A 15,482-nucleotide genomic window follows, 5' to 3' on the forward strand; every position below is an offset into this window, starting at 1 on the left:
TTCTATCCGCAAAAGTACTATCAAAATTGTGATTTTCCCATAAATGCCCATTATAAAAAAAGTTTGTGTGAGGTACAAATTTCAAAATAAGTCTAGTAAAAGGTAAACAGCCATATCTCACTCGTTTGCTATATTTTCTAAGTATATTTTGAAGTTTTGAATGATAAGCCTTAGGGTTAAATTAAATTCCACATTGTATAACAAAAAATGATCCGAACGTGCATTTTACCTTATACGAACTATATACTTACCTTAAACGAAGTTTAAAGTATATATTTACTATTTTTGCAAATTATCTCAAATATAATCAGCAAAGGTTATTCAATGTCACATTTTAAGGAAAATTAATCAGTTGTAGGAAATGCTTATAAAGTTGCAAGAATTATTATTCAGTTTGTTATCTAATACACAGATCAAATAAACCTATTTAATAATTATCGATGACAAGGAAACAAACAAACATTTTGTTCAAATGTAGTACATATACACGTACATCCGAATGTGTTATCTGCCGCAAAGAAGGCATCACTCAACTGTTACAGTAGAAGTACAACTGTCTCTCTTATTTCACGTTAAAAGCTCGCAAAGATGTCAAGTAATGAGAGCGAATTAAACTATTCGGCTTGAATTCTATTCTCGAGTGTCTAGCGTACTAGAAAGCATAACCCAACGATAACAGTGATGCTTTATATATATATATATATATATATATATATATACCAGATTTATATAGCGCCTTTTTCATGATAAACACTTTCAAAGGCGCTTTACATTATACTACTTTAATTACGAATTAAACACCCGTGCTATGACGATAAATACTTACTGATTAAGTAACAGTCAGACACATAACCTATAAAATTGCACCTACTTGCGTCATTTATGATACTTGAAGTAAACAAAATGAAACATACACGGCAAGTACTTTTTATTGGTAAGGATTGGTATTGTAGACGTTTTGATTTTTCATAAGATACATATGTCATGTCCGTGAAGACGATATGTTAATTGATAAAACTATTCTAGATAGTCGTTATTATATAAGAGAAGCAACTCATTGGAAAGAATCTTAGAGTGTATGTCCAGACTAACTTCTCTTGTTTTATGTACATGATCTACCCCGCTGTTTTGCTTTAAATGCTTTAGGGAATGTATCTGATTTGTGCCAACGTCGTCTTTTTTTTTTTTTTTTGTGTGTCTTCACTATTTCATTCTATGGTTGTTTCCCCGCGAAAACACAAAAAGGCGACAATTTAGCGCGCCGTTATAATCGTGTCGAACAAAATGACGGCATTTGCTAAGCGCCATTCACGGCGCATTATCACTGTGTTGTTTTTTGTTTTCTTTTGTTTGTTCTGCCAAATAAAATAACAAAAAAAAAAACGACGGAAAAGTTCGTCTTCAGTAAATATGCGCAGTATGAACGTGTCCTTGTTAATATGTTGAATTATGAGATAAATGGAAGCAGAGTTATAGAGTGGACACGAAACAGTCACGATTGACCTTGGACCTCCAAACTTGACATCAGCTTTTGAGTTAGTATCTGATTCTTGCACGAAATACAGAAATACATTGTCTTCGTATACAAAGCTATTTAAATATAAATCAGTACATGGCAAAGTTATTTACAGGACAAAAAATGACCAATTTCTTTAACTAATTAAGCTACGTATCTGTGTTTGCTCATGAGACATTGTCTCTCTATAGATAATATTTGTTTGTAGTAAATTATAAATAATAAAATCCTTCTTCGGATGGCAGAGTTACGAAACAGGGAACATTATCTCAAACGTACCCAAAGTTTTATGATGTTCGTATTAGATAAAGGGTACGTAAGGTATTCGTAGTAGATACTTCCTCTATCTCCAGAGCCTCGATATTTACGACACTTCGTAAATATCCTTATACGTTAAGTCAAAGAGTCCACCTCTTAACGTTCTCGTAGAGTGTAAAAATCTTATGTACATGTATTTCTACCTGTCTTAAGGCGATCTGTTTGTTTCTGATTGTACCATGCTGAAACTGACGTTAATACATTTACTGAAGTTGTCAGTCCGATCATTCGTATCAACGAACATGAGTCTATTTTATGGATGGTTTAATTTGGTGTTTTTAGTCTGTTTTCATAGCTAAAAAAGGCTCAACCTTATATTTTTCACGGCGATGTATATACCCTTCAAAATAACATATCTGTCCGTTTTTTATTTCATCTGGGGCCATTGTTTTGCCGGTTTGTCAGATTCAAGGCGCCATTAACAATAGTCTTTTTGGGCAGGAATTTACCACTATAGACTTTTCATTCCTGTCTTTTCTATCTTTTGTATAGTTTTGTATAGTTTCCATCTGTATGCCGTACTGGTTACTCCTCCAGAAGAATGCTGTAGCTGTAGTTTCAAGATAGAGCTACACACACGAGTCGGTTTTCCCAGATGTTTAGCTTACCTGGTGTCAAGCAGCCATACAAGGGACTCTTATCCGATTGTTAGTGGGTTCAGTCGGAGCAGCGGGCTCGATTTCACGATCCCAGGTTTCGTGTCACTGTGGGAAAACGGACACCGGATATAGCTCAGAAAGTGATAAATCAATAACCACTTGATCTTGACTCACAGTATTTTTATCATTTTATTTTTTGGTATTTTATGGTGATATATTTATCTAAATCGAAGAGATTCGAAAAGCTTGATCTTATGTAATATACAACTATGATGGAAATGTATCACCTCTCGTATATAATGGCACAATTCTCGATGAAAGTTGCCTGATTGCTCAGAAATGTTCAGTAAGGTGGTAGGATTTCAAACATAAAACAACAAATAGAAAATAAAAATAAAAACTGAATAAAGCGCTTTTATTTTCATTACATAGTCCAGTATTGTGTAAGATATCAATACGATATGTTTTATTGTTACGGAGATATTCAAACTTTTTGATGACCTGAAAGTGTTCTGGGGATAGACAAAGCAAACACATTAGTGCACAGGGGATAGATGTTAATTGGACTGAGGATAGTAACGAAGTATTTTGATTAATGTGACTGTGATAATGATTACGGCTTTATACCTCTACGCAAAGTCGTGGGATGGGGGTATGGTTTCATTGTTTTCAATTTCGTGGGCTGGCCCCTCCCTTAATATTTCTAAAGACAAACGTAAACGAAAAAGTTCGAAATAGACATATATTTTACAGAAACAGTGTTTCTATCTACTGGATTTTCGTCCCATTTTACATGCTATTGTCATTACGCATTTGTCAGCTTGGAAACTATCCTCAGTACATAATACTGCTATCCCCAGTACAGTATTGTGAACATTTCTAAGGGCATATCTTTAACAGTTTAAAAGTCACATTGCCAGTTCTTACAATAAAAATAGTTTAGCTTATTGTTGTAAATTCGTACGATTCAGAATTTTTATTTTTATTTATTCGAAATATTTATTAAAAATAACAATATTTGTAGATATTCTGTGAATTTCGAGGTAATAATCTCAGATTGTTCATGGTCTGATAAGTCGTAAGCATTATACAATACACCATATACAGTTTTTAGTCCAAGCACGGTGTCATTTATTGATACGTTCGATAAGCGTTAATACAGCAAGATCTTACCTCTGGTAAAGAAAAACAACTGCACATTTGTTTGTTTACTAACACTTTCTGAGCTATATCCGGTGTCTGGCGTCTTACAAACCGGACCCCTTAGTCCGCCCTTCAGGAACAGATGTATAAAGGATGCATGTTTTATCCAGTTAACCGTACCAACCACTGGCACCAGACCAGAAAGAAAATGCCCTTGTACATGTTATACCCTACCCCTAGGTATTCTATTAGAACCATGATCATGAAGGGAAAAATATACTAACCCATTTTAATCGCGCATTTCATACCTAAAACACGCAGTTCGGTAAATGTGTACTATGGATATCAAACAAGTGGTAATTTATGTACCATTGTGTACCGGTCACATTTTTCAATACTTCTTATCTTAGAAAAACAACACGTAGTTTAGAGTTTTTCAACGTTACACAAAAAACTTGCTTGAACTTCCCTGGTGAAGTTCCGTTCTAGATTATAAAATCATTTTGATTGGCCGATGTGAAAATGTATGTCAGTCGTCATTTTACAACACGTGTCCGATAAAATATGTATATGCAGCATAAATGTGTAAAATGAATTAAATAAACGGAACAGATGTATACCAATGTATGATTTCAAATTCAAAATCATATCCAAGATAAATTTCATTCATCATTTCGAGTTTTATCGTAAAACTTTGAATATTTTTCATTTTGTTTTTGTTTGTTTACATTTCGCCTTACATGTGCACACTGCCGTGACCTCTAGACCGGATGTTCATTAGGGGAGTTCACGCAAGTTTTTTTCTGTAGCGTTGATGAAAGCATAAAATATGTGGAGCATCTCTGCAATATGGAATATTGAGATAATGTGACTGGTGCACGATGGAAGATAAATTATCACTTGTTCAATATACTAGGTACCCATTCACCGAACTGCGCGTTCAAGATGAGAAATGTACGATTAAAATGGATAAATGCACTTTCCCGTTCATGACCATGGTTCTAATAGAATACCTAGGGGTAGGGTATAACATGTATAGAGGCATTTTCTTTCTGATCTGGTGCCAGTGGTACCAACCGCTCATTTAATAATACTATGGACTGAATATTATCAGGTTATATTAATTAAGATGAGAAGCATTTTTCCGGTGCAGAAAGGCATACATTAATGTTTTGAAAGTCACGGATGGTAAGCGTCATATTTATTCAGTCGCACACTTGTAAAGGCTACTGACCGGACATCACAATAAAAACTATAATTTTAATACACAATGATCATGCAGTATCACAGAAACCATTATTATATAGTGTCCATGTTTAAAAAGAGAGTAAACGAAAGTCACTGAGTCTGATTCACTAACGGAATATATATTATAGTAATCTAAAAAGAGATAATGAATGTTACGTATTGGTTTCATTTTCACTCTAGTAGAGAAAAATGGAACATTATTTTCTGTTTTCGTGAAACAAAAACATAACTGAACTGAAGACTAAAAAGGCAAAGGCTGCAGATGGTATGGTTTGTTGTAAAAACAAAATATCTTACAAAATCTAAATCTATTCATTTATTCAATTAGTTCGGACTATTAAACTAAACGGCAGTCTTTTGCTTTAGCATATTACAAATAGCAAATAAGTAATAGAGACTAGACTAGAAAGCATATTTCTAAAATATGTTCATACATTGAATAGAAAATAGTTTAGGGTAGATTTCCCGGAAGCAATGAGAAACCAAAACACAGCCAGAGAGCCTTTCATCACAAAGTAGGCCCGCGAAAAAAAAAATTGTAGATGAAAGATATAGCAGACGGTTTGCTTTAAATGGCCAAAAACAAGTACGTTTTCATTATTTAATAATTATGCAAAATACAAAAAAGCAAGTGGTAGGTAAATAAGAGAAGCAGAAAAAAGCATGGATGAAAGCCGCAGTGTCCCTTCACTGTAAACCACAGCTGCGCAAACACAGACGTGCACGAGACAAAAAAATGTGTTAGTTTGTGGTGATATAACTTATATTTTCAATATTGCAGCAGTGAAAATTGTTTTGGCGTACTTCTAAAGATTTGATGGAAAATACTACGAAACCGGTAAGTTAGCAGTTATAAAAATACACAGTTTACCACGGCGCACACGCAGACACCATAAAAACAATGGCGTACGGATCCGAGACAGAAACTATCAACAATCCGTGGAAAAATAATTAATGCTTCATAGACGACTGAACCGAGTTCATGCGTATTAGGTGAAATCGTGGTACACAGTAGAGCTCACGTAATATTAACATTATAGCTGGCCTTATATGTAGGACATTTTGTATGACTATTAGGACAATAATATCATCATATTAAAGGACAACAAATCAGGTTGTTCTGTCACGCATATGTAGCATTGCTTTCACCTATGTATGCTATTCGATAATTATGCATGGACATAAGCAACTTTACTTATCAAACGAGCAATATCTACTTTGTCATTGCAGATGCATATTGTCCTCTCACGGTATAGGTTTGAATTGCGTTATTTTTACAATTCATACACTACTAAACAAGTGGAAGGAATACATAGAAATAAGATCGTAAGTGAATAGTTTAAAATTGAAATAATATGCCAACCGTAGAAGATGTTGATGTGGACAAGATTTGGAGAGCGTTGGGAAAATGGGGAAGTTATCAAAGAAGGCAGCTTATCATAGAGATGGTATCTATTTGGTCATGCAGTCTACATATGCTCTCCATTGTATTCTTAGGTAATATGAGATGTTGAAATTTGATAGTTGTAAGAGTTTGTGTATTTTTGTATGATTTCTCTCTTTATTTATCAGTCAGAACACTGCCGTGTTAGCTCTTTTTATACATTACATGGAAAAGATAGACCACTGTCGTACCATTGCTTTGTCTTCAAATATTTAATGTATTTAGTGTTATTTATTTACCGCATGTTAACGTGGTAATTTATTCAAAACGTTCAGTTTTTGTGAACTTACCTTCTTTAATATTTCGTAAGCAAATTCAAACAATAAAGACACCGATCTTCAAACAGCGCAGTTCGTACGGTAAAAACCTCGAGTTCCTTGCGCATAGTGTCAGTTTCAGTTTTTCGTGCTTTCAATATTCTCTGGTTGTGTTAGAACTTAGTTTGATATTTTTGGTGATTTATTTCTGTTTACATAGCTGATGTTAAATATAATACACTGTAATTAAATCATAAATATATTTTTTGAACAAAAATATTCAAATTCAGAAAAAGCACTATATGTCTGTAATTTGCATAGTTCAATGCCGTTCAATGACATTTTTTCCACATTTGCACTGTACATTTCGTTCCATTGTTTCTTTTTGACAGGGTACAAACCACAACATGAATGTAAAGATGTATTTAATGCATCAGGATATAATGAACATACTAACTTGTCAACGGCCAGATTATTCGAGAAATGCTCCATCACATATATAACTAACGAGACAGGAAAAACTACAGTTACCGAAACTGGCTGCACAAATGGCTGGACATACCATGATTCAGGGCCATTTTCCGAGGAACGTTCATTCATTTCAGAGGTTTATTCGCACGTTTCGTCATAGTATACAAAAATATAGCATTCATATGTTTAGTCAAAATTTATTTAAATCTGTATCTGTTTGTAGTTAAAAAGACATTAAAATAGACATCTATACTTTATTACTTTTATATCTTCTAACTGATCGCCTAGAATATTACAAAGTATTTCAGTACATTCTATAAAAAGTCAACATGCTGATTAAACATCTTAAATATAAAAGGGTGAAAATGTTCATTCATGAATATTTCAGTGGGACTTAGTTTGTGAGAGAAAGGAATTAGCGGAAGTTTCCCAGACTCTTCTCATGTTGGGCCAGGGTGTAGGAGCATTTATATTTACCAGTTTGTCGGATAGATATGGTAGAAAGCGTATTCACATCATGTGTCACGTGTTCATCTTTGCTGTAGCCCTTGCAACAGCATTTGTTCCGAATTTCACCTTATTTGCAATTATGAGAATGCTAACAGGTGCATTCCAACAGGTATGTGCGTCGTCACGAAATCAATATGCTTGTTCGGTCATTGTGTATGATTCATTATTTTGCAGTAGATAATGGGAAAAAGTAAGAACGATCTTTACAATGAAATCTGTACTCGATTAGTATCTATAAAAATAAATAACATGTACAGGATATGCATTACAATTCCTACAATCTATGCTCGTGGTATATACAGGCCAACACTTAATTCGAGGGACGCAATTCCATATGGGAGTGTCTCGGTGGCCGAGTGGTTAAAGTCCCTGGCTTCAAATCAATTGCTCTAATCGATATGGCTTTGAGCCTCCTCTGGGCGTTGAATTCTTCATGTGAGGAAATCATCCAGCTGGCTAACGGAATGTCGGTGTTTCTACCCAGATGCCCGCCGGAGATTATATAGCACAAAGGGGGTCTTCTTCCACCACCAAACCTGTATAGTCGCCATATGGCCTAAAATTGTGTCGGTGCGACGTTAACCCCCCGAAAACAAAACAAAAACAATTCCATATGATTAATACATGATGTATAACAAGAAAAAAACTTTCTGCGCTTGAGTGTAAGGCCACTGTTCCAATGACTACCCAATTAAAAAACTGTTGTTTTTTTATTAATAGCTGGTACAGGTTTTGGTGTGTGTGTGTTGGGGGTGTGTTTAGAGAGGAGGGAGGGAAGGTGATTATTCCAACATATTTCTGCTTATGCGGCCTGCATACTGACTTAAATGTGCATTTCAACATGTCAGTGTTCCGCCGCCTCTTACAAATTCAATGATTGAAAGAATGGTGTTTGGATATAACTTTTGTCCACAAATGTTGAGAAAATAACTTTGATTGATATGTCCCGGAAAGATCAGAAGTGTTTTTCAAACAGCTATTGATTGATATTTAGAATACTAAATCTTGTATCATCATCCAACAGGGAACAGGTCTTACAGTGAGCTTGTTATTAATTGAGATGGTACCAACAGAATCACGTGGAAAGATAGAGGTATGCGGGCTCCTGTTTTGGACAACTGGTATCGCTATAGTAACACCGATAGCATATATATTTCGAAACTTGTCGTGGAGATACCTTCAGATATGTTTGGCTTGCCTTTCATCATGGTCGCTAATTGAATGGTGGTAAGCGTAAAATGATCAAAGCTTATTTGTACTAAAATACTCTTACAACAAACTTAGGATATGTGTTTCTTTACCCTTCAAATCTCGCTTCAAGTGTTTTGTCATCTTTGTATGGTAAACACTTAACAAGCCGAAATGAAAATGAAATATCACTTAGTATAAAACAGCTTTGCCTGCGTGTATCAAAATATCCCATTTAAGAACTAATGCTGTATTACCTGACAGGCAGGATTAGTAAAGATGTAATTATATAGATCTGTATTATCTTAGCCTGCAAATCTTGCCCAGAAATTAATTGAATGTAGGTCCAGATGCATTACTGTTTTCGTTAATAATAAGAGTTTTTATCCCGTTTGCTTATCTGGAAATAAATTACGTTGACAGCTACATGCAATTTTAAAACTTGACGTTTAGTTCTGATAGTCCCAATTTCTCGATATCTAAATGGAAAACGTAAAACTAGAAAAAGTTTTGATATCAAAAGAAATAGTCAGCTTACAAAAGAGGAGGTTATGTGTATGAAAAGGGAAAGAGTAATTATTTTATACCTCTGAGATCATGGAGTCCATTCAGTATCTAAGCAATAGAATTCCGCTTAAGCCGGCATGCGGTGCGTGAGGGGTGCTGCACATTCAATTGCCTCTCGTAAATAGACTTAATCAAAGCGAAACATGTAGTTGTAATAATAACCTTCCAATTGATAACAGTTTAATAGATGAATCACTGAGATGGTTGATAGCAAACGGGCGTATCAAGGAGGCAAAAGAAATCATCCACAGGGCTTGCAAGAGAAACAATAAAAACTATGATGATATAGTGAGTGTCAGCGGATTCCGAGAGTTTGAACTAAGATATGAAACAAAAGTAGACGTGTCTAAAAGTAAGAAATGCATAGTTTTATGTCATTTTGTAAAACAAAAAGCAGTTGTTCATTTCACATAATTAAGCCTTCATCTCAAAAAAATAAAAGTATGGTTCGAAACTTTATGTTTAAATTTCAGCTTCATACATATTTTAATAATATTACTTTATCTATTCACTTTTAATACTATTTTGATTATACAGATAGGAGTAACGACTATACTATGTTTTATTTATCTATCCGCAATAGCTTTACCTATTCTATTTACTTTTCTGGTAAAGTGTTACGTCTTTTTTATTGAATCTAGGTGCAATAGCTACACCTCTAACGGATGTGAAACAAGAGAAGGATGATAAAAGCGAAGAGAAGAAGGGCTTATCAGTGAAACAGTATACTGTTATAGACCTGGTCAAATCAAAAAGGCTGTTCATTTCATCGCTGATTATGTGGCTTGCTTGGTAGAATACTTTTTTCTGATTTATTCATATAATTTGACTAAAGCGATTTGTATCCTGAATAATTATTTACGTGCCTGACAAAGGTCTTGTTAGATGATAAGCACTGGTTCTTGTAATGTTGATAATATGCAGATGTCTGTATTTGACGAAACAGCACATAATACTCTCTTGATACAAATGCTCATGAAACATATGATATTCATCAAAATGGACATAACACTTACATCACTTAGACACTTAATTAACTGCTTCGTATTAGTGAACAATATAAAGAAATGAATCAGTTCATTTAGGCAATTAATAAAGTATTGTGTATTAAATGACTGTTTTCGCATTAATTACAGAAACATTTTATAAATCCAGTATTTACTAGTATAGAATTCGTAAATTATAGGACGACTAATAGCATCACTTATTATGGTATAATGCTAATATCATCTAGTCTCGCTGGGAACAGATTTTTGAACTTTTTTCTTGGTTCTATTGTCGAGTATCCAGCAGCAGCTGCGGAGCTATATCTAATTACCAGGTAATAATTATCCTGCACAGCCAGATTTAAAAAATAAAATATGCAACGTTGGAGTACAATGCATTTAGAAAATAGACATGTATATTAAAGTCTTCGCCTAAACCAGTTCATTGACATGTGCTAATACGACATAATTATGCAAAGAGTGAGCGTTTACTTGTTTTTTATATAGTAAAATGTTTGATTATCATATCATCTGCAAAGGACGTTAACATGCTGACATTTCAAGCAACTATTTCATGCACTTCAATTCTAACAAAATTGTTGAATTATACCATACAAATAAATCGAAACTTTATGAGTAATATTTACTAAAACTGGAATTCAAAGACTTTGGAGAAAACATTATAAATGAACATACTAGACATAAGTTTTAAGTCTTCGTACTAAAATTGACTTTCAAGCGTTTAAAATGCTTGCGCATTGAAGAGACATAACAAAGCTGAAATGTCTGTGTTTTCTATCATTTACAACAAACAGTTAAATGTAAGACTAACTTCTTAGATATGGAAGGAAGCCGGCTTCCATTATTTTCCATACCATATGTGGCACTGCTTTGATCATAGCGACTATTTTGACTACAACGGCGGGTAAATATAAGCTGTGTGAACATTCGAGACAAATGTCCAAGTTGTCACAGTTATTTGAAACGAAATAGTTATATTACAATGCAGAGATGATTTTTTCTCTGTTTTACAATAACTACTTTAAGTTATTAAATATATTTTTAAAAATCGCTGATACATAATTAGTTTTATATTGCTTCTTGGTATGAACTTTGTCTTTGGACAGTAGAAATAAGACAAACAAAAATATTTTTTTGCTACGTAGACCTAAAGGTAAAGGCAAAATATGTTATCCGTTGATAAGTTATACGTTATATGTTCTTAGACTGCAAGTCTTTTTGCAAAACCATGATTATTAAACTCTATAACGACCTACGGAAAGAATATTCAAAGACCTATACAATTTTACAGTAATAGTTTGCTTTTCCTAAGATATTAACATACTTTTACGAATGACTTTACGGTTATTTATTTTATTATTTTATTTATTAATTTATTTATCTTTAATTGTTATTATTAGTTTTTTTGGCTTATAATAACATAATGATATAATTTTACAAATAACATTACAGGTGGTAACTCTGCGATGGTTATTGGGTCTACAGTGTTCACCTTGATTGGAAAGTTTGCAATAACAGGATCATTTAGTACAATATTCCTTTACACACATGAGCTTTATCCGACAAATATGAGGTACCATATCTATCTAATGATGATTAACTGTTAGTGAAGTGTTCATTTTTCCCAGCGTATTTGGCTGTCAGTACATTTTGTGTAAAACCTTTTAAAACACAGCCATTTGAATTATTTAAAACAGAGATAACTGCCTTTCTTTGCAAATAATGTATGCGTAATCCAATAGAGACATTCTAAGTTCTTTTAGATTATTATGATATGTTGTACTAAATGATGTTGATGAAGTTTACTTCATTAAATGGTTGACTTCAAAAAGGACTGTCGAATACAACAACATACCACGTATAACTATTGGCTACACTTAAAGCTGTTGAAATTTCTGCTTCAAATAGAATTATCACAGATAATCCCCTCATATATCCGTCTTTTACAGGAACGTGGGAGTCGGTATGTCTTCAACAGCAGCTAGAATTGGCGGCATGGTGGCCCCTTTCTCACGAAATCTGGTATTTATAGTCAAATCAATCTGAAAAAAAAAATCATAAGAGTTTTTGACTTAAACACCACAATAAATGTATATTTTCAGTTCCTTTTCCAGGAAGTTCATAATTCGAGATTGAACTGCTTCAGGTTTAACATATATCATAGTTGATAATTTTTACAATAGCAGACACTTAAAGGATATTCATTATTACACAAAATATGATCTATTTTATCTAAAAGATAAAAATGTGTCCCTATGTTTTATCAGTAAATAAATCATAGGAATGTTAGGAAATATTAATTAAACTATCTGGCTGTCTATATTTCATTCGGTAATAATACTAGATGCAATTTTATGAATTTTATTCTAACCACTGATTATTACACTACATTTTAGTATTACATTACATTAGGCTGTTAGAATTCACACCCAACATAAAATAACACACTTTAGAGGAGTATTTATAACAACTCGCAGACTATTTGTGAATGTACAGATTTTGTTATTTGACCTAGTGGTTGACTTCACACCGTTATGAAATCATGTTTTTATGTTTGTTTTGTTTGGGTTTTTTTTTTTTTGTTTTAACGCCGTTTTTCAACAGTATTTCAGTCATGTAACGGCGGGCAGTTAACCTAACCAGTGTTCCTGGATTCTGTACCAGTACAAACCTACTGCCAACTTCCCCATTATCAGAGGTGGAGGACGAATGATTTCAGACACAATGTCTTTTATCAAATCGTCACGGAGAACGTACGCCCCGCCCGGGGATCGAACTCGCGACCCCTCGATCCGTAGACCGTCGCTCTCCCTACTGAGCTAAGCGGGTGGGCTCATGTTTTTATGACGTCACTGTTTCATCACACATAAGCACGTTCGCTCCTCATTAAATTCGCGTGCTCAAAAAGGCCCACACATACGTCGATACGAGTATTGTATGATTATGTCTTTGAAGAGTTGTTTTACTTCCATTTAGCACTGGAATAGTTCATATATGATGAAAGATAGATAGAATCTTCTAAATGATAATCATAGGAAGTAAAGTGTAATAGTCAATCATATTTCATTGCAAGATTAAACATGTGTTGTTTGTTTTTTGTTTATTTATTAATTGCTACAATACGTGTTAGAATAACAATTAGTTGTTATTTGTTTTTAAGGCAGAAGTTGCTGCATGGGCACCGGGCCTCGTGTTCGGCATTTTATGCGCTATAGTAGCAGTATCAATGTTTTGGATACCGGAAACGCATCAATATGAGCTACCACAAACCCTTGAAGAATGTGAACAGTGGTACAAGGAAAACCGATTCAAGCTCCCCTGTAACCGGAAGAAATTAACTCATAAAACGGAATCTGATCAACAAATGTAAAACAAATACATTCGTCAATGAGTTTCCAGCATTTTCCTGCACATGAAAAAGACAGTTTATCTGTGTCTAAAATAAAACATTTCTCGCCTGTATTAACATTGAAATTGTTATTCTCCAGAGATAAGAATTTTGCACAGTATTTACGTATGTGATGAATTTAAGATAGTCTTAATGTACATTTTCAATACATAATACAGTTTGGGAATTGAAAGCCGTTTCGTTATTATAATTGTTAAGACGGAATAAACTCTAGACTGTTAAGACGCTTTATAGAATGAAATAAAGGAAACATATAATTGTTTCCATAATGTCACCAATGAGGTTTTAATCGTTTTGGTGACCCGACATAATATAATATTTTTAAAAAAAGGAACAACAGTCACACGGTACTTTGAGTATGAGTACACAACATTTTATGAAACTGTTAAGTAAGTGTAGGTCTCGAATTATTCTTGACGGCGTTGGCAAGCGTAAGATCAAGTCTCGCTAATCAAAAACATATAAAACTTAAAAACTAACCATCCCAGACCATCAGGCATGACGAAAGGGAAATCGAATTCCTAATGAAATGATAGGTAACAAATTCTTTAAAACTTACTAGAATATAAATCGGCTTTGTGAAAACAAATCATTTCAAATAAGCCTTGTTAAAATTGTACTTGGTCTTATGAACGGTGTATTCCTTCTTTAAATTACTACAATTATCAAACATGAAAATATACCAGAATTCTTTATCCGAAAATTGGTTGCTGCTGTGTTATTTTTATTTAAATTGAAAATATTTAAACTTTATGATGATTGAGTAAAATGGATACTTACGAATGTTAGTGTAATTAATTATTATGCTTAGAAACCAACGCCGTATATTTATGCAATGCCTCCACCCTATTTCATATGACCAAAGACCACAATGCAAGATTCTCTGTGATTATTCCTATGACTGACTGCTAAACTCCTATACAAATTTTTAGAAAAGTAAATAATTTTTACAATCTTAACCTGAAAAAAAAACAGCGCTAAAATGATTACTTTGACCGTCCATGGTATGCACAATAAAGCAAAGTATTACTTTTCCGGCAAGATGAGTACTTTGGTGAAAAAATAGGATACTCAACCTAATCTGTAAACATTATGTTCAAGTAAGATTCGATCAGATTTAGGCACGTGATACACTATACCAGGATTCCAGTCTTGCTCAGCCTGATTAACCTCTATGCCACCCCAGTTCTAAAGGTTATTTGTCAGTTCCTCAGTCAGACATCATTAAGGTACATTCTATAGCCAAAATATCGACATTTTAGTGCTTGTCTTTACAACAATTTTGCGAATTTTTACTGAAGAATTACATAATTTGATGAATGAAATGCCTATTGAAAATGATTTAGCTTTCCTTTGAAGTATATATCTTGAAAAACAAATGCCAACTTGTACCCGAAAATCCGGACAGAAGACAGAAAAAACAATTTTTAGGTGGTCATATTTTTTCAAAATCGACAGCTGCTACATTCAAGCATTATTCTGCCTAAAATTGTGACCAAAACGTACCTAGATAATATATCTACTTCCTGCGAGCGATCAATTTTTGAATAAATTTGATGAACGTGCCTTTTAGAGTCGATAATTTCAGATAATTTTTATTTTCTCTGTTTTTCATGCAGACATCATCATTTCACAACTAATTTGAGATAAACTTGCGTATCTATGAAAAAATCCATAATATCATTACAAGGGCAATACACATAAAAGTCAGATGTGTCAATTTTATTTTTAGAAACGGTTGCAGTCACATAGTAATTGACAGAATAAAATGTAAATTTCAGCATATTTTTTTTCACACAAAAATG

The 15,482-nt window shown here is 33.6% G+C and overlaps 1 protein-coding gene across 1 annotated transcript; it reads left to right on the forward strand.

Annotated features, from left to right (window-relative positions):
• The first annotated feature begins 6,046 nt into the window (after nt 1-6,046).
• On the forward strand, nt 6,047-14,456 carry LOC123526264 (organic cation transporter protein-like). The gene is made up of 11 exons (XM_053523671.1): nt 6,047-6,321; nt 6,918-7,132; nt 7,385-7,615; nt 8,531-8,733; nt 9,441-9,613; nt 9,903-10,053; nt 10,448-10,582; nt 11,087-11,172; nt 11,721-11,841; nt 12,218-12,290; nt 13,429-14,456. Exons 1-11 carry the CDS (start codon nt 6,180-6,182, stop codon nt 13,636-13,638), a joined length of 1,740 nt encoding a protein of 579 aa, XP_053379646.1. The 5' UTR covers nt 6,047-6,179; the 3' UTR covers nt 13,639-14,456.
• The last annotated feature ends 1,026 nt before the right edge of the window (nt 14,457-15,482 follow it).

This window comes from Mercenaria mercenaria, chromosome 14, assembly GCF_021730395.1.
Source record: "Mercenaria mercenaria strain notata chromosome 14, MADL_Memer_1, whole genome shotgun sequence".
Taxonomy (NCBI): Eukaryota; Metazoa; Mollusca; class Bivalvia; order Venerida; family Veneridae; genus Mercenaria; species Mercenaria mercenaria.